At 39.5% G+C, this 23,404-nt stretch overlaps 1 protein-coding gene across 1 annotated transcript; it reads right to left on the reverse strand.

Annotated features, from left to right (window-relative positions):
* Positions 1–18,177: 18,177 nt before the first annotated feature.
* On the reverse strand, positions 18,178–21,311 carry LOC149840794 (RNA-binding (RRM/RBD/RNP motifs) family protein). The gene has a single exon (XM_090003337.1). The coding sequence runs from the start codon at positions 20,876–20,878 to the stop codon at positions 18,839–18,841; it is 2,040 nt and encodes a 679-aa protein (XP_089859463.1). The 5' UTR covers positions 20,879–21,311; the 3' UTR covers positions 18,178–18,838.
* Between the last annotated feature and the right edge of the window lie 2,093 nt (positions 21,312–23,404).

The following is a 23,404-nucleotide window of genomic DNA, read 5'->3' on the forward strand; positions in this document are numbered from 1 at the left end:
AGTTTTGGCGACAATCAAAGACAAACCTAAGGGTTCAATATTGTTAAAAACACACCAAAGTTTACCTCCATTAATCAAAAACTTATTTCCGTCAATCTTACTTGAGTTATTATCGACTCAAGTTGGGTGAACATGTTAAAATTGCTAAAATACTCCTTTGAAACAGTCTTTTCATTTTGTACTAAGATTCCCACATCCAAAGACTCAACATTGCTATCACAAGAGTTGTAACAGGCCTAACAAGATAGGCAAGGTTAGGGCTGCACACGAGCCGCGCTTAGGCCACCTAAGCTTGGCTCGTTCCAAAAAAGATCTGTTCAAGCTCGGCTCGAGCTCGAGCCAAGCTTGAGCAGCTTTCGTCCAAATTGGACTCGAGTTGGAGTCGATCTTGGCTCGGCTCGAGCTCGAGCCAAGCTTGAGCAGCTTTCATCCAAATTTGACTCGAGATGAATTCGATCTTGGCTCAGCTCAGCTCGAACCGAGCATTTTTTTAAATGCTTTAACGTATAGTGAGGACCGTGGGATTCAAACTACTTACCTCCTCTACAGATGGCTAGTGTTTTACCCGTTTAAGCAAGACCTTGTTGTGTGTCTATTTTGTCAATATAATTTATTCATACATTAATATAAGCACCTTACATAACTACATGAACCGAGCTTAATCAAGCTAAACGAGCTCAATATCAAGCTCGGCTTGTTTATGTGTATCAATCTTCAACCCTTGCTCAAGCTCAACTCATTTATTTACTCAAATGAGTTGAAGATAGCTTAAATGAGTCGATCCTGAGCTAGCTCGGCTTGTTGTGCATCCCTAGGTAAGGTTCCTTAGCTTCAGCTTAGGAAAGGATCACCTTGTTTACTACTCACCCATTTGGCTATTCAATTTCTTAATTGCTATATCACATAGGTGCGGGTGTGGGTGCGGCGATACAGCACTTTCAAAAAACTTGGGTGCAGGGGTGCGGGAGGGTGTATATATATATATATATAAAGAGAGAGATAGAAAGAGAGTTTCGATTTAGATCAAATATGGATCTAGATTCAAACCCAAACCACTCTTTTCTCTCTCTTATTAACTCCACCTAGGGGTGTCAACAAGTCGAGTTTGGTTCGGACCCAGGTGTAACCAAACTTGGACCTGATTTTTGAGTATGATATCGAATCCGGATCCCAGGTCTAATCGGGTCTACCATAAGAGAAACCATATCCAGACCAGATAAAAACTACATGAACCAAACCCGGACCGTACCCGGTAAAATAATATTTTTTATGATTTTTACATTGAAAAATTATGGGTCATAATTGGAACTCGGATTGGGTCCAGGTCTGATATAAAATTTCACAAACTATACCTGAGTCCATGTATTAAACAGACCTTCAAGTCCGGACACAGGTCTTAATCGGGTCTTATTTGTCACCATGCCCGAACCCTATAGGGTTTGGTCTGGGTCAGGTCCAGGTAAACCCGACCAGTTGACACCCCTATTTATCACCCCACCACCTCTCTCTCTTTCTCTTCGTAACCCCCCACCCCAATCTCTCTCTCTCTCTCTCTCTCTCTCTCTCTCTCTCTCTCTCTCTCTCTCTCTCACACACACACACACACCCATCGCCCCTCTCTTCTTCTTCTCTCTTTTTGTAACCCTCACCCACCGCCCCTCTCTTCTTCTTCTTCTCTCTTTTCGTAACCCTCACCCACCACCCCTCTCTTCTTCTTCTTCTCTCTCTTCGTAACCCTCACCCCCACCACCGTGTCTCTCTCTCTTGAGTAAGAGAAGAAAATGAAAAAGAAGGTACCTCTCTCTCTTCATTCCTCTTTTTCTTCTCCTCTTTCTTTTTATCTCTCTTCTTCTCCTCCCTGCCTTTCACCGACATAAAATAAAAAGTAAAAATTAGGTTTTTTTTATTTTGAACAGAAATGACTCTGGGTGCAGGTTGACCGCACCCAGAGGTTTTTTACCGCACCTGGTGCGACACCTGCACCCGCATCTCGTCGCGTCAACGTGGGTGAGGCGGCCTATTAGCCGAGTCCCTATGATATAGCTTAACTGCAGTTGCCTATAGCAAGGAAGACCCCATTGCATTTTTTATCTTAGGTCCCGTTTGTAAGCTGGTAGTCAGATGGAGATTATGCATTTGAAAAAGTGGCAGCTGCCAAATCTAGGTGGTAGCTATCAATTTCATTCTTTAGTGTAAATACAAAGGAGAAAGGACCTCACTTCCCAACCCAAATGCATAAACACCCATCCCAGCTACCAGTTTCAAAACTTCACCACCAAGGTAGTTTGACCAAGTTTTTACCGAAAGCATTAACTCCCATCCCAGGTACTAGTTTCTAAACAAAGCCTTAATGTGGTTGTGCATATATAGGCATGTGGCTGAGGACAGACTAAGGGTACATATCAGGGACGCAGAAAGCCAAAGATGAGGGCTGCCCTACAACTTCTTCCACGAGCGAATGCGAAACTCCCCACAATGGTCAAAGAGGGAGATTTCATGCACAAATCCTCTGAATATGGAAAAAACAAACTAATATTTGGTTTTAGCACCAACCCATTTGGTTTCTCAGAAGATCAAATGGAGACCCTTTTCAATTCCACCACAGATGGGAACCACCCTTATGGCAACATGGTAGCACCATGATCATATGCAGCACATTCCAGAGGGTAAAAGGGTAATTTTATCTTGACAATTTCCCTTAAATTTATAAGAACTGTAAGACATGAAAAAGTGCCTGGTGGTGGCAAAATTAACCAGAAGAATTGCCTTTCAAGAAAAAAAGAATAAAAAAAAGATCAGTAGCAAGTAAAAAGCCATGCACAGACCAATAGAACCTAATGGTGGAAAATTGACTAAAAGAACACGAGAAATCAAGAAAGATGGTGAGGGTAGGGAAAAATAAAAAGAGAAACGAGACTGGTTAGTGGTGCAAACTCCTCAAAGGACAAAGGAAGTTCTAAAACAAGAGAACATTAGAAAAGAAACACAGCATGTAAGGAAGGTCTAATTTGAGAAACAATATGACGCCCAACATACAGGAGCCAGAAACCATCAAGAGAAGAAAGATGAAAAATTGGTCCAATAAAATATCAAGGAGACGTGATGCCTGAGATTGTAGGTGAAAAAGAAAATGAAGAACAAATTACTTTGAAGCAATGCGGTAAAAATTGTCATAAAAATGACAAGATTTATGATCATATCTTATGATACCGTAACATATAGATCATTGCATTGCATCTATACATATCATACAACACAGTGTGTGGTACACTATCGCCAAAAAAGTAGGTTCTTTTAATATCTGGACATTATAGCTCGGATCCATTATAGGGACTAGTAAATTGGAAAAAGAATTGATTGTTCCTTAACACAGTACCAATCTTTCAAAGGACAGTGAAGAGGAGAACCCAGCCTAGTGACATCAGAAGGATGGGCAATAGCTATCATCAGAAAAGAAGGTTTTACTGTATGATGGTACCAATAAAGATGGTTGAATCACAAGCATCACTGACTCTGTCACATAGGTACGAGATCAGATACAGGGTATGACATGAAACTTTTAAAAAGATAGGTATGTGGGCACGTGTAAACACAGACACACACACACACACACATATGATCATATACATGCAAAAATGCCTAATTATGTTACATTTTACAAGATGCTCCAGATATGATACTATATACTACCAGTTACAACCTAAAAGTCTAAAGCAAGTCAAAGGTATGTAGCTAACTAACAAATAATGACCAACAAATATAAAATTTAATAGTACACACTTTTGATGATAAGTGTAAGCTACACACTGATTAGATTATAAGATGGACAAAATGGGTCAAGTTATGTTCGAAACTTAGATGGCCAGTACCCAGGAGTACCTAGTACTGGTACAGGACACTAGTACAAGGGCTTGGTACAAGTACCCATGTTACATAAATCACTGGTTCAACACTAACAACAATGGCCATGTGAAAAGATGTCACGACTGGGTCTGGATAGATGTCACGACTGGGTCTGGATCTCAGGATCCAGACCCAAACTGTTTTAGTTTTAGTTTAACACATGCTCATTAATGGCATGTTGTAATTTCCACATTTTATGTAATACCCTAATTACACTGTACGTGTATATAGAGAATGAAAAGAAACCGCAGACCCTAATTTTGGGTTTTTTGCAGCCACCGACGCCTCTCTCCCTCTATATTCCTCTCCCTCTTGTGATTTATGGTGGAGTACCAGTTTCTAACATGGTATCAGAGCGTCAGATCCTTCCTTGAAGATCGTTTCAGCCCCTTCATCCTCTTCTAAGGTATTTTTCTCTTCCTTGAAGATCGTTTTTTTCTTTCCAGCCAATCCATAATATTGATTTCTTCTTCTCCGTTTTATTTCTCTCCTTGTTGTTCCTTCCTTCTTTCATACTGTTGCATCTTTCTTCTTCTCCTGTTTATTTACCCACATAATATCAAAACTCATGTTTGCGTGATTTCAAAGATTGAAATCACGTCAAACTTGTTCCTTTCTTTCTTCCATATTGACGTCAGAATTGAATCTAACCTGAACACAATCTGATTGGTTAACAGCACTTTATCTTCCTCTACCTTGAATTTTCTCTCACTTAAAAAGAAACCACATTGAAGAAAACATGTTTTCATATTAACGTGTTTTCTTGCCGACTGAATACTCATTTTCTTTTAGAGCAGTTCTTCTTTACTGCATATTCTGTTTTTTTTTTCTGTCTCGGGTCTGCAGGCTGTTTAAAAAAGAAAAAAGGAGGCAGCTGAGTTTTCTGAAATTTAGTTATCTGTTCTAAATTCTTAATTCTTATTTTATTTGCTCTAAAGTGACTTCTCTTTCCGGTCTCTTAATTCTCTTCGTTTTCAAAGTGACTTCTCTTTCTGGTCTCTTAATTCTTTTCGCTTTCCATTGACTATGGATTTGTTATCTTCTTCGCAATTTGGCCTTTCTTCCAACTTTCTCAGTCAGCTTGTGTCTAAGAAACTGAACAATTCCAATTTTTTAACCTGGAAGAGACAAATCATCACATTCATAAGGAGTCAAGATCTTTCTGAACATCTGGATAGCTCTGTTTCTGTTCCTCCAGAGTTCATATTGTTAAAATATATATGTAATATATATTTATATATATATATATAAATATATCTATATATATAAATATATTCTGCCCGATAAGGGGTAATTCTGTAACTCGCCCAATATGGGCATTTTAGTCTTTTTCCTTTTCTATTTTTTTCCTTTTTCCTTCTATTTTTTTCCATTTCTTTTTGTCTTTTTTATTTTTCTTTTTGTGCATTTAATGCACAGCCATTGGGGGCCCCAACAAAGAGTCGTTGGGCCCCCAACGGTCACAATTGTGACCGTTGGGAGCCCAACGACTCCTTGTTGGGACTCCCAATGGTCCCTCTCTCTTGCTTTTCTCTAACTCTCCCTCACTCCTCTCTTGCCTATAAATAAGTGGGGTCTCCCCCTTTGTAAAGTGTGGCTTCTACAAGCCCTTTAGTGCATTTATAAGATTTTATGCTTTCTAGCCATTTTTGGCTTTTGTGTATGTCCTCTTTTGGACTTGTTCTTTGATTTCTATGTGTGAATGTCCATTGTAGGACATACATTTCTTTTCCGCATATTTCATTACACATATCACAAGAAGGCAAGAGTGGGGAGGGTGAAACTTCAATTACTTTTGTTAGAAATCCGGAGTATGTATCCTGGATGAAGCGAGACCAGGCTTTGGTTGCCTACATCACTTCCACTCTGTCACAGGAGGTGCTTGTGGCAATCCCAGATGGCATCGTCTTGTTCAGACATATTCACAAGTTTCTCAGGCTAGAATATTATTTTTGAAGAAAGAGTTTCAAATGCTGGAGGACTCCATGACTGTCATGGAGTACTTAAACAAAATAAAGACTATCACAGATCAGTTGGCCATTGTGGGTTGCGCGGTCAGTGACAAAGAATGGTGCAGCAGACTTTGAGTGGGCTGGAACCCGATTATCACACGATGGTTACTTCTTTGTTGTGTTTACCAGACTTACCTGCATTTGAAGACTTTTGTGCTAAGCTCTTACAGTATGAGACAGAGTTGTCAGCCGAGGAAGCGGGAGCAGGAAGCTGGAGCGAGAAGCGGGAAGCGGGAGCGGGAAGCGGAAGCGGAAGCGGGAAGCAAGGCACTTCTAAAATTTTAGGAAGCGGGAAGCGCGGGACGACTTAGGAGCGAACCGGAAAGCGTCTCGGAAGCGACCTAGGAAGCGTCTCGGAAGCGATATAGGAAGCGAACCGGAAGCGACCTAAGAAGTGAAAAAGGAAGCAACATAGGATTCAAATGAGAAGCGAAAGGGAAGCGATTTTGGGATATGATTCCCAATTTTTATTGTTTTTTTTTATTTTATGTTGATTGCCAGATCGTATACATGAATTTAGTGTTCATCATTGTAAAATTTGTTGAGCATTGGAGATTCGAGATATTGTATTTGTTGTTAATGTCCCTGCACACAAATAGAACACCAAGAAAAAATATGCAGAATATATCTAAAACTCGGCACGATAACACCAATAAAATATCATACAACTAGCTTCATATGAATATGAATACTCAACTATAAGCACCAAAAGTAAGTGAGAACTAACAATAAGTTCACATCCAAACTAAGTATATCACATCCATACTACCACAAATATCATACATGATATCCAAGCCATCAATACAATGAGATGAACTTACCTCACAATGTTGATAAGCGCATCAAGCCAAATCCAGGTTACCGCCTCTAGTACCACTTCATAAGCATCACAAACAAGAATAATATCAACCCAAATCACGTATGTCTGATGGTATACATCAAAACGACCAAAATACAATCCATCCGAGACCCAAACACTCACAGATTGGATTACATTAAACAAAAAACCAAATATGGACATAAGAAACCTCAATATCCAAAAATCACCAAAAAATCGATAGAAAATCAACCACTCAACTGATTGTCGAACGTCGGAGGTCGTCGGAGAAGGTCGTCGGAGAATGTCGCCGGAAAAGGTTGCTAAATTGGCTGAGCAAGAGAGGGAGGAGGAGAGGCTCAAAAGAGGGTGAAAAAAAACCTTAAGCCTCTCTTTCGAGTTTTTATTTCACAATTTTTTGAAATTTCCCATTTTACCCTTAATGAAAAAAATCTTTCTTTAAAAAAAAGGGTAAAATGGTAAAATGTGTACCCCTCTAATGGGGTACGCGTACCCCTCTAATGGGGTACTCGTCCCTCTTTAATGGGGTACGCGTACCCCATTAAAGGGGTACGCATACCCCATTAAAGGGGGACGCGCTTCCTGTCATAAGCATGTGCTTCCCCACGCGTTTCGGAAGCACCGCATTTCGCGCTTCCGAAGCGCGCCTCCCTTATAGTAGGGGTGCTTTCGGTAACTCTGGTATGAGATGACCTTGAAGGGATTCTCCGAAGGTATTCACAACCCCATTGGAGCACACGATGTTTTTGCCACAGGAGTTACTTATGGTCGAGGACGTGGTAGGTATGAATCTCGGGAAAGGGGAGGTCAAGAGAATAATGGACAAGGAGCATGTGGAATATTACCTACTCCCAGTATGCCTCCTAATCTGCAAAGGCAAAGGACAATACCTACTTGTTTTCTCTGTAACAAAATGGAGCACATCAAAGCAAATTGTTGGCATAACCCGCAAAATAGAGAAAAACAATTGGAGATAAGAAAAGACACAGATACATTGAAGAATACTGAAGAAGTCAAAGAGTTGTTATTATCTGCCTTGGCTGAATTGAACATCAAACAGTTCATGCTCCTAATATTAAGAAAAATATTGTTTCATTCTCTAAGCTTGTCGATGACATTAATGCTTCAATTGAGTTTACTCCTTTTTCTGTTCATGTTAAGGACCTTCTCACGAGGGAAGCGTTCGCTGAAGGAAAACGACGAGTGAATATGTACGTGTTCTAAGAGGATCCTTCCTCTCGTGTTCAACCTGTTGATTTCATCTTGAAGCTCACATCGTCATCTTCAGTTCCTCCTGAGAGTGTCCTTGATATTTCTGAATGTATTGAGCCAAATCTTTGGCATGGTCGTCTGGGTCATTGTAGTAGTCGTTTTATTGATAAACTTGTATCACGCAGTCTTATAACCAAGTCAAGTCTGAATTTAAGTGTCGATAATAAAAAATGTTCTAGTTGTCTTTAGTATAAGAGTCATGTTCTTCCATTTCATTTCATTAATAAAAGAGCCTCAAGACCATTTGAAATTATATGTTCTGATGTTTGGGGTCCGGCTATAGTTACTTCCATGTCTGGCACTAGATATTATCTCATTTTTGTTGATAGTTATTCTCGATATACATGGATCTTCTTTATGAAAAGTAAATTTGAAACCTTCAAATTATTTCAGAATTTTCATTCTTTTGTTCAAAATAAATTCTCTGAAAATATTACTTGTTTCCAATGTGATGGAGGGGGTGAGTTCTCCTCAAATGACTTTATTAATTTCCTCCAAACAAATGGAATAAGTAGGCAGGTGTCTTGTCCTCATACACCTCAACAGAACGGAGTTGCTGAACGAAAGCATCGCCATATTGTCGAAAGTGCAATAAGCATGATGCATGATAGTAATCTTCCAGTTACCATCTGGGCAGAGGCCTTTCATACAGCAATCTATGTCATAAATTGATTGCCCATGAATATCTTGAAAAACAAATCACCCTATTTCTCTTTGTATGGTGTGCATCCAAATTATCATGATTTGCGCGTATTTGAGTGTATAATGTTATGTTCATATTGACAGTTCAATGTGATACAAGTTTCAGGATAAGGCCTTACAGTGCAGATTTGTGGGATATGCTGATGATTACAAAAGATACAGATGTTATGATCACGTGAGTAGGCGCATCAAGATATCCAGAAATGTTGTGTTTGATGAATCAAATTTTGGTCATAAAGTTGACACTCTTCCTGAAATTGAAGTTTATCATCCTTGGTTGAACTCAGATCTCTTTTCTAGTATTGACAGTGTTTGTTCTTCAGACTGTAATCAAAGATATGAGGAAAACGTGACTATTGTTGCGCAAAGAACTCAGGAAAGTGTGATCACTGAACCATCATTAGCCCCCGAAAGATATAAAGGCATTGTCTACTCTTGACGTGAGAAAGAGATATTCCCCAGCTCTAATCAGGAGCTGAATTCTCCTTCTGTTTTCATTCAATCATCTGTTCACAGAAGGTCTACCCGGCATCGACATCCTATTGATAGGTGGGTTAGTTATGAGAACTTCACAATGGATTTTCAACTTTTCTTAACCTCTTTGGGCAAGGAAGATTAACCCACCACGTTTTATCAAGCAATAAATGCTAAAAGATGAATTGAAGCTATGAACGAATAAATGAAGGCTCTTCATGAGTGTGGCACTTGGGATATTGTTCCCAGACTACACAATCAAAATGTGGTTGGTTCAAAGTGGGTGTATAAGATAAAGTATAAGTCAGATGGTACTATCGAGCGATACAAGGCTAGATTGGTTGCCAAAGGCTTCACACAGAAGCAAGGACAAGACTATGATGAGACCTTCAGTCCAGTCGTGAAAATGGGCACTATCTGCATCATATTATCATTGGTTGTTGAGCACCAGTGGACTCTCAGTCAACTGGATGTAAAAAATGCATTTCTCCATGAAACTCTCAAGGAGGAAGTACACATGGAGCAACCCACTGAGTATGCCAAAGGGAATTCCAAAGAATACGTGTGCAGGTTAAAGAGAGTTATATATGGTCTGAAGCAGGCATCTCGATCTTGGTTTGACAGTTTCTCCCTTGAAGTAGAAAAATATGGCTTTAATTGATCTCTTCTTGATCATTTTTTTTTCATATTCAAATGCAAAGATATAATTATCTTGTTATTGATGTATGTTAATGATATTAGCATACAGGTAACTCTAATGAACATATTGAACAGGTCAAAGAACTTTTGAACCAAAGATTTAAGATGGAGGATCTTGGTAAACTGCGATACTTTCTTGGAGTAGAAGTTGATAGGACTCCTGAAGGCATGACACTCACTCAACATAAGTATATTTTTGATGTTCTTAGCAAGGCAGGTACGACAGATTGTAAGCCTCTAAGCACACCCAGTGTCCTTCATCAGAAACTCAGTTCCCAAGATGGAGATTTGTATGAGAACCCTACAGGATACCGCAGGGTAGTAGGAATGTTTCAATATCTTACCTTCACTCGGCCTGACATTGTCTATTCGGTCAATCAGGTGTCTCAGTTCACGCATGAACCGCATATTGGACATATGAAAGTTGTTAAACACATTCTTCAATATTTGAAGGGAACTAAGTCACAGAGACTTGGCAAAACAGGTGCCGCACCCGCGTCGACGCGACGCGGGTGCGCGTGCGGCACCGGGTGCTGTCAACACGGCCCTGGGTGCGGTCAACGCACCTAGGGTCATTTTTGTCCACTGTTTTGGCGTTAAAAAAAAATCCCCGATGAAAAGGAGGATTAGGGCAAAAAAAAATTTGCCCTAATCTCTCCTCTCCTCTCCCCCTGAGCTCGAGCTCTCTCCTATCGATGCCCCAGCTCTGCCTCCCAGGCTCCTCCTCTCGCAGGTATGTACCCTCTCTCACTCTCTTCTTGGGTCGACAGGGGAGGGGTCGAGCACCCACTTCCCTTCTCGCTCTCTTGTTTGGTCGACAGGGAAGGGGCCAAGCCCCCCCCTCCCTCTCGGTCTCTTGTTGTTTTGGCACAGGAGGGGCGGAGCCCCCCCCCCCCCTGCTCCCTCTGTTTTCGGCAGGGGAGGGGCCGAGCCCCCCGCCCCCCCCCCCCCTCTCGCTCTCTTGTTGGGTCGACAGGGGAGGGGCTGAGCACCCCCTGCTCCTTCTGTTTTCGGTAGGGAAGGGGTTGAGCCCCTCCCTGATTTTGGCAGGGGAGGGGCCGAGCCCCCCCCTGCTCCCTCTGTTTTCGGCAGGGGATGGGTCGAGCCCCCCTCACTCTCTTGTTGGGTTGGCAGGGGAGGGGCTGAGCCCCCCCCTTCTCCCTGTGTTTTCAATAGGGGGAGAGGGTCGAGTATAATTGATTTGAAATTTTTAATATATTTTTTTTGTGTGTTTTCAGGATAAAAATGACGGATAAAGGGAAAGGACTTACGTCATCCTCATCCCAACATGTGAGTTTTGCTGATAGTTGCAGTGGGATTGATGATGTGGGGCCACTATGGGTACATGTAGATAAACTTGGAAAAACTGCAGAAGGAGCTGGTGGACACAAGATATTTCGATGCAAGCTCTGCGAAAGAGATTTTGTTGGGTCTTACACAAGAGTGAAGGCTCATTTGTTGAAGATACCAGGACATGGCATTTCAGCTTGCAGAAAAGTTGATGAGGCAATACGAAGACAATATAAGAAGATACAAGAAGAATATGAGAAGAGAAAGGCAATGGCCGATTCTTCTGCAGTCAGTGTGCCATTTGCAAGCCACCAAGAAGATGCTGAAAAAAAAAAAAGTCAATGTAGGAGGTAGAGGAACGATACAAGCAGCATTCAATACATATGGAAGAGAAGAATTGGATAGAAAAGTTGAGAGGTATTTTTATTCTGGTTCACTCTCATTTAATGCAGCTAGAAATCCTTATTGGAAGGATTTAGTAACATCTTTGGCAAATTGTAATTTGAGTGGTTATGTGCCTCCAAGTTCAGAAAAAATACTAACCACACTTTTTGCAGAAGAGAGGGCAAATGTGGAGAGGTTGCTAGAGAATAAAAAATATTCATGGGAGCAAAATAGAGTTTCTATTGTGTCTGATGGATGAACAGATATTCAAAGGCGTCCATTAATCAATTTCATTGCTTGTTCGCTTAGTGGCCCAATATTCTTGAAAGCAGTTGATGCATCTGGGGTCTGAGAAATATAAAAATGCAGAGTATTTGAAGGGATTGTTTATAGAAGTGATAAAAGAAGTGGGTGATCAGAAAGTGGTACAAATCATTACAGACAACGCTCTAGTTTGTAAAAGTGCAGCGTTGAGTTTGAAGAGTAAGTACCCTCATATTTTTTGGACTCCCTGTGTAGCACGCAGCTTAAATCTAGCCCTAAAGAGCATCTGCAACCCCAAAAAAGAAGAAAATTCACAAGCATATGCTTTATGTTCATGGATTGAAGATTTAGAAAGAAATGCCAAAAGCATTAGGAACTTTGTTGTTAACCACCATCGTGCTAATGCTATATTTAACAGGCATTCTGATTTGAAATTGTTGAAGGTCGTTGAAACATGTTTTCATCCATTATTGTGATGATGAAGAGGATTAAAAAAGTGAAGAATGCTTTGATTAACATGGTGACTGATGAAAATTGGACATTCTATCGTGCTGATGATGATATCAAGGCTCAAGAAATTAAAAAATGCATTCTTGATGATGAGTTTTGGGACAAAGTGGTATACTTCCTTCAATTTACGCAACCTATTTGGGAAATGTTAAGAGAAGTTGATAAGAATGAGCCCATGCTTCACAGAGTTTATGAAATGTGGGATAATATGATTGAAAAAATAAAAGCTATAGTTTTCAAGCATGAAGAAAAAAATCCTGCATTGGATGATTCAGATTTTTTTAATCATATTCATTCAATTTTAGCCAGAAGATGTGATAAGAGCAACACTCATTTGCATTGCATGGCACATTCTCTTAATCCAAAATATTATGCAAATAAGTGACGGGCTGGTGGTATTGGTCGTGTCCCTCTAAATTTAGACCCAAGGCTATCAAGACATAGAAATATGTGTATGATAAGACTTTTTCCAGAAGCATATCTTTTACATCAAGTCACACAAGAGTTTGAAAATTTTTCATCTTCGAGATTATATGGACCGGCATTATTCGCGAGAGAAGAAGATAATATAGATCCTATCACATGGTGGTCAACATTTGGATCAGAAACACCTCTTCTCCAACGTCTTGCATTAAGATTGTTATCGCAGTCTGCTAGTTCATCTTGCTGTGAAAGAAATTGGAGCACATATCCTCAAATCCACAACATGAAGAGAAACAAACTCAACAGCAAGTGTGCAAAGGATTTAGTATATGTTCATTCAAATCTTCGATTACTTTCGCAAAGCAATGATGAATACATGTACTAATTTGCTCTCTTAGTTATTTGATTATTTCTTAGTTTTCATTTAAATATACTTGTATTGTATTTATCATTTTCAAATTGGGTTTATAACGCAGGCAAGGAACATCCAAATTTTGGGATGTAAACCCAGAAGAGTGTGACTTCGAGGGAGAACATGATTTCAACATAACAAACATGGATTTAGCTGAGCCCAATATTCATTCTAATGATGCATTTGATGATGAAGAAGAAAATTATTAACATCCATTACTTCATCAGGATATACTTTGGTATGTAATTTAGTTCTTTTATACTTTACTTATTTGATTGATATTTAGGTCGATTTATGTAATTGCTTTACTTATTTGATTGATAATTTGATATTTAGGTTGATATATTGCATGCATGATGAATCATATTATGACAATGTTAACTGTTAAATGTTAAACTGTTAAAACTTCAAAATTATATATATATATATATTAATATATATATATATATATAATTTTTTTTTTACATTTTTGCCCCTGCCGCACCCCCGCACCCGGGTTTTTTGGAAGTGCCGCATCCCCGCACCCGCACCCATGTGACATAGGAAGGGAACTATTGAAGATGGACTTCTATACATAAAGAATATGCATGGCCATCACATGCATGAACTTCTTACTTACACAGATGTAAATTGGGCAAAAGATCCAGATGAGCATAGATCACTCTTAGGATACTGTGTTTTCATTGGCCTAAATCTCGTCTCCTGGAGACGTAGGAAACAAAAGGCTATAGTCAGATCGAGCACAGAAGCTAAATATAGATCAATGGCAGCTGCTACAGCCGAAGTAATATGGATCAGACACATCTTGACAAAAGTTGGAGAATCAATTTCTAAAAGCATTCTCTTGTGTAATAATCAAAGTGCTATCAACATGTCATTCAATCCTATCTACCGCAGTCGTGCCAAGCATATTAAAATTGATCAGCATTTTGTAAGACAGAAGGTCGAAGAGAAGGAAATTGAACCATAATACGTTCGGACTGTTGATCAAGTTGCTGACTTGTTTACAAAAGGACTTATCAAAGACAGATTTTAGATGTTAAAAGGCAAGTTGCTCATGGTTCAAAACCATGTACAACTTGAGGGAGAGTGAAAAGATGTCACGACTGGGTCTGGATCTCAGGATCCAGATCCAATATGTTTTAGTTTTATTTTAACACATGCTCATTAATGGCATGTTGGAATTTCTAGATTTTATGTAATACCCTAATTACATTGTACGTGTAAATAGAGAATGAAAAGAAACGGCAGACCCTAATTTTGGGTTTTCTACAGCCACGGACGCCTCTCTCCCTCTCTATTCCTCTCCCTCTTGTGATTTACGGTGGAGTACCAGTTTTTAACACCATGAACATATGGTATACGGAAGTGCACTTTTGGAAACAAATTCAACATATCACTGGTTCATGGACTTGGATTCTTCTTAATATACCAATTACCAAGAAGCAATCTTATCTTGTGCACATTTATAATTGCTCTGGAATAAATTGGAGACAAACTAAGACCCCATCAGTTCTTTCATGCAGAATGCTTGGCATGGCTAACGTGAACCACCCACTACCTTATGCTTTTGCTCAAGCTTAAGTTCCTGATTTAGAGAACATCTACGAGCATATCAACTGCAGCCTAGAAGGATTGGTTTTCCATCGAACTATGTAGTTTGACCAGACTACTTCATGTGAATGTCAGTATTGGAAACATATGGACATAAAAAATTACTAAAATGACCTAAAGTAAGAAATATGATATAATTTGATATAAATTTGGTCCATGTGATAATCCAAATTTCTCAAGAAAAAACATAAATTTACCAACAAATAAATACAATTAAGCCCATGCTACAACAAATCCAATCAACAAAACAAGACTTAAAATAATTTTGTAAAAGAAAAAGATCAAAAGAAACTAGAAGTTCTGGACACAGTGTTGACCATGTGTAAACTTTTCTTTTTCTTTTTCTTTTTCTTTTTCTTTTTCTTTTTCTTTTTCTTTTTCTTTTTCTTTTGAGAAAAAGTGTGAACATTTTTTAGTCATTGCATGTCTTTTGGTTTCTGGCAGTATCAAGTAATTTCATGTGAGATGAGAAATATGGGCTCAAGAGGGGTGCAAATGATACAGTGAGTTGTTGCCCAAAGTGCAAATGGACAACCTACTGTTGACCATGTGAAGAATTAAAAAAATTGACCTGATCCACATATTTACTTTTAAGATGAAAAATACAAGGACATCGTTACAGGCTTCTGGAATTTCTTTGCTCTTATTTCTTGTTTTTCTGTTCATTTTCTTCTTGTTGGCCATGGTGGGTAAAAACTTTTCCAGTTCACTTTCTCGCTTTCATTTCTTTGCTAGTAGTTCTTTCCTTAGGTTGCAAAGAGTCAAAAGAACAAAAAAAGGACTTCATTGAAAGATAGAAATAGAGTGATTGACAAGTTGCCACAGATGGAGATACAAAAGATTGACAAACAATACAAGTTAGAAGAGTTCAATTTGGCAGAAGAATGTGCTGCCATGGTAAACGGAACAATCAAATAGAGGAAGACTTTCACACACATAATCATAGCCCAAGTATGGGTCGCCTTTCAAATATGTCTGCAGAGGACTATGTGAATCAACTAAGTAAAGATTTGAGTTTTCTTTATAAAAAAACCACTGTTGTCTTCTACCCGTACTTCCAGCAAAGTGGAAAAGCCAATTAAAAAGAAACATGTTTTTCTATTAAGCTAAACTGTGAGTCAATCACCTATCTTAATATTAGCTATAACAAATTCTCATACTAGAGTTTAAAAAATTAGCCAGTGCCAATGATGTGTTTGCACGAGAATGACATGCGCGCACACACACACACACATATATATAAATGTATGTGCACAAATCAATGGATGAATACATCAAATAAATTAAAATACTATAAAAATCAAACTTTAGATACTACTGGTTTTTAATTCATCATAATGCACTTCAATATGTTTAGTATTTAATTGAAAATTCTCATATTTGGAAAAATAGTTGCCAATGATTTAACTGCATCATATGAATGAACTATAAGAAAAAAATATTTGATGAATGAACAAATTGCAATGAATATGCCCATAATATATGATGAAAATAACGGAAGGAAGGTGGTTGGGACAAACAAATGAACAAATTGATAATAAAAATAATTGACAAATGAATAAATGGCAGTGCTTATAGGCACAATAGATGAACGATGAAAATGAAGCAAAAGGGAGGGAGGAAGTAGACAAACGGGCAAATGGAAGGAGGAGGTGAGGGAGGGAGGGACAAAGACACAGGCAAGTGGATGAAGAAATGGAATGAGGGAAGAAAACGATGCGCAAAAAACAAATATACAAACGAATTACTAGATGCATGCACTCATAGGACCATTAGTAAATATCATCTCCTCAATTAGAAGCAGCAGGTGTACTAGACATTAACTTTGTTAGGAAATGCACAAACAAACAAATATACAAACAAATTACTAGATGCATGCACTCATGGGGCCTTTAGTAAATATCATCTCCTCAATTAGAAGCAGGTGGACTACACATTAACTTTGTTGTGATATGTGCAAACAAACAAATTACTAGATGCATGCACTCATGGGGTCTTTAGTAAATATCATGTCCTCAATTAGAAGCAGGTGGACTAGACATTAACTTTGTTTTGAACTCATGATAACCTCTCTCTCTCATCAGCTTACCTGGAACTTGGGTTTAACTTGATCCAAACTCCAATATCAAATACTCTCATTGCAGTCATATACTAACTACTCCAATCCTAATTATAAGTCACCAAGGAATGACAATTAATCCACTAGTTATTAAGTTTGTCTTGTCGGGACAAGTCATGTGATTTATATGTCAAGTTTCAAGATAGGACACAATCTGTGGCCGAAGTTGGCCCAAAACCATTTCTTCTCTTTATAGTATGGCACATGTGAAATGGATCATTCACAATTCAACAGTAGGAAAATCTGACGGACTGATGACATCAATAAGAGTCCATGTATGATAATTTAAATTAGCATGCACATGGCAATCATGGATAGGATCTTCTCTAGCAATCCTGACCTAACAAACTTGTACATATTTAACTATGCAGACAATAATTAACTAAGTTATGTGACATGAAAAATCATTTGACCAATGTACTTTGCATTGGTGAATTTTCTGTCCATTCATATTCCACCAAGCATACAGAAAAGGCTGCACAAAGATACATTTTCTTTTTAAGCACAAAAACTTTTTTCCCCAAAAAAGAATAAGGCATAAGGTAAATGTCCAAACAAAAAAAAAAGAGAAAAATCTCAGCATGACAGTTTCTAACTCTTGTTACACTGCTATAAGGATAGGAGATTTAAGAAAATAGTATTAGAAAACAAGAAACTAACACACTTACACAAAGTAACGCCATATACCCCTGATAGAAAAATAAAAAGTTCATATTTTTTAATCCAAAACCTAGCAGTGGTACCACTATTGTCGCTGATAAATTGAAGTTTGGCATTCATTTTGTGGGTTCTTTGTAGGCGGCAATCTAAGGAATTATAAGAACATATATATATATATTGAAGAGCATATTAAAAGAAAAAATTACAGTGCTCTAATTTTCATTAAGAATCAATATTTCATAATAACATAAGTTAAATCCGTTAATTATAAAGCAGGAATTCTAGAAGATAAACAAAAAAACAAGTAAATGGGAAAAGGAAACAAATTTCTGCATCACTAAGATAATATTGCCCTTTGTCTAAGCAGAGGGCCAAAGTTACGGAGTATTGCGACCTACGAGTAGCCCACATTGGAATGTCCTAAAAACATAATGGACATCAAAACCCAAAATAGTCTTCACGTATAGTTTAAATAGAAAAAAATCGATGCAGCCACAGGCAGCTGAATTTCATATCGATTTAGACAAGCAACACAAAGCTATCATGCGTTTACTTCAAATAAACATAAATTGAAACATATTTAATTTAACTCCCACAGTAAAAATAATTAATTTAGTCTCATTTGCAATCCACAGAGGAACCATACTACACGCCTTCATTTGCCCATGTTCAAAAATTGAAGGGCAGAAGAGGCCTCAGTACATACAACAAACCATCAATAACATGGAAAGAGAAAAGGAGAAGCGTATGTTCGTTCATAGATTACATATGTTCAAGTTCCAGTTCATCAACCTGGTCAAGAAACCTAAGTTTCAAACCAGAACCAAACCGTGGACAAATCAAGTAGCATACTGGTTAAGCCAACACTAGTGAAACAAATACACTAACTATTAAAACTACCAAGTACCTTCCTCACACAAGCCCATCAGTTGGGATCACCTAGTGTTTTGGATGGAGAGAAAAAGAAAGAACTAGAAAAAGAGGGAAGAAACCTCATCACACAATAGGATACTTACTGTTTGAGCCCTGATGCAACAGTTCTGCCGACTGCATTGCCATCAGATATCAGCAGCAGCAAGATCGTACGGCCATTGAAGAAAATTCAAGCGATGAAAGTCAACCCCACCACTCTGGCAGCAATCCATCAGATGAAAAACTACGAGCAGTGAGCAAAACAGAACTTATGGGGAACACCAGTACTCCTCTCACATGATTATGATAGACCAACTTCAGCCCAATATGATTAAAAATTGAAAGATCTGTCATTCAGAAGGCATACGACGCCTCTTAACATAATCTACATCCTTAGATCGAGACCGCTGATCTTCTTCTTGCAACATCCTAGACTTGCTTCTAGACCTTGAAGAAGAAGACCTTCCTCTATCCCAATCTTCCTCATTCTCCCAGTCTCGGTCTCTATGCCTGTGATCAGAATAACCATCTTTGTCATCCCTATACCTATGACGTTCCCAATCTGCATCTCTATCATCACGGTGCCTCCTATCAGAATTCCCTGAGAAATCACGCTCGGAGCCACCTCTCTCCTTCTCCCTCGAGGCATTTCCAGATCTTCCACTTCTGTCATGGCTTTCCCCATATGCATAATCAGATGCGCCATCCTCGCCATAGCTAGACTCCCTGGTTCTCCCATGCTCTTCAGTTGTCCATCCCATCATTGTTGGATCAGTCCACATTCCAGCAGGATGCCCATCCATTCCAGTACTGCCCATCATCCCCATTCCATTAGCAGTCATCCCACGACCAAAGAAGGCGGGGTTGACATGAGGCGCCACACCAGGAAGAGCAACAGCACTGTTGACGGACGGAAACGTAGGCATCATTCCTGGAAATGCAGGAGCAGAGAAACCACCATAGATGCCTCCTCTGCCCATGTGTGAGCCATAATCAAAACCAGGACCCATCAGCCCCTGCGGATGCATCAAGGTGCCTGGAGGACCACCCATAGGAGGGCCACCAAAAGCACTACCCATCATACCTTTCCCACCACCACCACCATTACCACCACCACCACCCATACTTCCTTTAGCCCTGTTCTGCATGCCGTTCCCACCTTGCCCTCTATTCTGCATCCCCTGCCCACCTCTTCCCCAACCCATCCTGCCGTAGTTCCGGTTATCACCCATCCCTCCTTGGAAATTCATCCCACCGTTCCTACCACCATCATTGTTGTTAGCACCACCTCGCCTTCCCTGCGCCTGAGATTGAGCCTGTGCCTGCGTCTTGTTGAGATAAGCAGCGCCCATCTGCCTCAGATTCTGCTGCGTCGCAAACACGACGACGCAGGCGCGTCCATTGAACACATGGCCGTTCATCCCTTCCTTACAAGCAGCGGCGGCGGCATCGTCAAAGAACTCGACCTGGCAGTATCCCTTGGATTTTCCACTCGCTCTCTCGTCGAAGAATTTGATCTCCTTCACCTTCCCATACTTGGAGAGCTCACTCTCGAGCTCGGCATCCGTCGTCCACCAATGCAATTCCCCGATGAAAAGCGTCGTGTTGCCGTTGCTCTCCACCGCGGGATGCATTGGCTGCTGCTGCATCTGCTGCTGAGGTTGCATCTGCATCTGCTGCTGCTGCTGAGGCTGTTGCTGCACCTGCTGCTGCTGAGGCTGTTGCTGCATCTGCAGCTGGGGCCGGTTCGCCACCATGCCAGGGGCTCTATTGGTCCCTCCAGGAACCGGCATCGACGTCGGGCCTCCGGTCATCTTTCCTCCCTGTTCAGGGACCCCAACACCCATTGCTTTCCCCGGGGGGACGGATCCACGATGCCCCAAGTTTCCAGCCTGCGGATCAAGAGGAATTTCCGATACCCTACCTTTGGAGGCAGAGTAATCGTTGCTGCCGGAAGAGGGGAAACCAGAAACGGCGGCGGCGGCGTTCGAGCCCTTCCCATCCTCAAATCCGACGCCGGGGATGTTGACTACCACCCCCGACGGATCCGAAGCCCTAAAGCCGGGGCCGGAAACAACGGAGGATGAGAGATCGACGACAGGAGGGGGTTGAAGGCCATTGGACAAGGGAAGGAGGTGGGAGGGATTAGGGTTAGGGTTGGAAGGAGGCTGCTGATGGTGGATGGAGTTCATGAAACCCTCGCCGACGTTGACGTCGTTGTAGAGATCGTCGTAGTCGTCGTCGTCGCCAAGAAGCTCCTCGTCAGCGAGGGCGGAGATGGTCCCGCCGCTGGGGTACTGGGGCTTCTGAGCTCCGCCGGGGCCAGCCGCCGCCGCGGAGGCGTAGTCGTCGTCCTCGTAGTCCAATTGCTCCTCGGCCATAGGATCCATCGTGGTTAGAGGAAGAAGGAGGGGAGACGAAGAAGGGAAAGAGAGGAGGGGGTTTGTGGGGAGAAGCTAGACAATGATGGAAGAGGAAACAGAAAGGCCTCTTACCATTTTCCGTTCTTTTTGTTTTCCGGTGTTTGGATGGAAATTTTTTCCTTCTTCTTGTCTGGGAGATGGAGGGGTTGTGACAGGTGAGAAGGGAAGAGGGGGATTGGATAGAGAGACGATGATGGGGGCGTATTGATTATGGGGTGGGTCGGAGGTGAAGAAGACGATGAACACAGCTTTTCAAGGAAAAGGGGTTTGAAAAGTCCTCTCTCTCTCTCTCTCTTGCTTTCTCCAAAAGTAAGCCAAACCAAACAAATTCTTTCTCGTTTCCTCCCAAGTCTACACACCAAACTCTCTCTCTCTCTCTCTCTCTCTCTCTCTCTCTCTCTCTCTCTCTCTCTCTCCAAACCATACAGATTCTCTCTGTCTATAAATGCGAGTTTTATTTAGTGAAATTAACTCCGCAGATGTGTTGAGCATAGTCCATTTATCCGCGGACACACTTTGTTCTAAACTTATTTGACATAAAAATGTGAATTTGTCTGAAATTTTGGTACATTATGAACCTTTAAAACTCGAAAATTCATTTGGTGTCCTCAAAAATTTAGTTAATATGATTCAATCTGATGATAAAGCATGTTTTGACTGAACCAATCACATACATCATATTCATAGGGCTTCATCAATAAAAAAAAAATATAAAACTGTGAAAGAATGAGCTGTTTCTACTAGAGTGCACGGTACACTCGAGGTTCTCATGTAAATGACAGATCTTATGGCAGCTCGCCCACAATCTAATATTTTTAAAATGAAAAATTAGGGTTGCAAATGGGTTGGATTTAGGAAAGTTCAAGGTTGACTTAACATTGGATCTGACTTTCAATGAGTGGGCTGGGTTCCTATCTACATCTGACCCTCCTTGACATTGGATTTCAGAAAACAGGTTAAGTATATTGGTTTTATAAAACACATAAAATAATCTATTTAAACCTGATTTCTAACATATTTATTTATTTAATTATGGCAGGCATCCTACTAAACCCAAAATTATTTGTTTCAAATCTAACCTATTTATAAAAAATGGGTCTTACTTTATGAACGGTATCCATCCAAATTACTTTCGATCGGGTAAAAATAAGATAAAAATCTGACCTCCTGTACCTCTTTGGAAAATATACGAATATATAGTCGTTGGTACTTGCTTGCTTAAACAAATAGCACATTGCCTCTCTGATTTTTTAAAACTACTTGACCGTAGGTCTCTTTGGTCATAAAGATAATATTGTATCTTAAAGCAAAAAAAAAATTAATGCATCATAGTGGATGACCCATTAGAAAGAGTGAAGATTTAAAAAATTGGTATGCATGAAAAACACAAAAAAAGAGGACAAGAAAAGTATATTCTTGCAAAAGGAAAACCCTAAGTAATTTGATGCAACATGGAAGCAAGGAGTATGCCTTCAAATTTAGCAGTGAAGAAGAAGCAGCAGCATCAACTTCTTCCCGTCCATATATTAAACTTTTGATACTTTTTCTCAAATAATGAAAAAACAAGCCTATCAAATGTGACTTCTGATTATAACTATTTGTAGATCGTATTAATTTCACATACGTATATTTCAACATGCTTTGCCCTTCTTTTAGGACACGGTTGGAAGTGAGAAAATACTAAGAAAAGTGAAAGTAGAAAAGAAAAAGTACATTTTTTTCAAACGTTCCATGCTAAAGAACATTTTTCAAAAAGAAAGTTTTTCTAAAAACTAATTTTTGATAGAAAACATTCATTCATCTGGGTGAAAGAATTGAATTTTTTTCATCAAAAGAAAATATTGCATTAACACTACAAGAAAACAGGTCATTGCTGACGATAATTATAGTCGACAATGTATGATTTATAATAGCCAATAACATAAATGATAATATTTATCGTCACTCCCGTCGTCGGCTTTTTATGGTCGTTTATATTACTATTTTTGATGATATTTATATATCATCATTTTTATAAAAATAAATTTGATGATATGATATAATCGGTATAAAACGGTCGACTTTAGAATGTCATCCATAATAGTAATTAAAGGCGACAATAATTATCATCGTCTATAGTAATTAAATTTGATGATAAATATCGACAACTATATTTAATATCAACGACGATATTTATTGTTGGTTCTTTCTTAAAGGCGATGATAATTATCATTTTTATATAAAATATATATATATATATATATATTTGTCCAAATAGCCAACGACGAATATCATCAGCTATTTGGATAAAATCGATGATAAATATCATCGCCTATATTATTTTAAGCCAATGATAAATATCGTCGGGTATATATTAAAGTTGACGATAAATGTCATCAGTTATATTAAGATAATTGATGATAAAATAGAAGAAAATGTACATGGAATCGTGCAAAAAATGCATACAACTTCTGCATAGTTTCATGAAAATTTGCTCTATTAGAAGGAAAATCA

This window comes from Nuphar pumila, chromosome 4 (genome assembly GCF_984573655.1).
Source record: "Nuphar pumila chromosome 4, dmNupPumi1.hap1.1, whole genome shotgun sequence".
NCBI classification, from domain to species: Eukaryota; Viridiplantae; Streptophyta; class Magnoliopsida; order Nymphaeales; family Nymphaeaceae; genus Nuphar; species Nuphar pumila.

Excerpts from the sequence above, each read along its gene's own strand:
- LOC149840794 (XM_090003337.1), bottom strand. The coding sequence starts at position 20,878 with ATGGATCCTATGGCCGAGGAGCAATTGGACTACGAGGACGACGACTAC.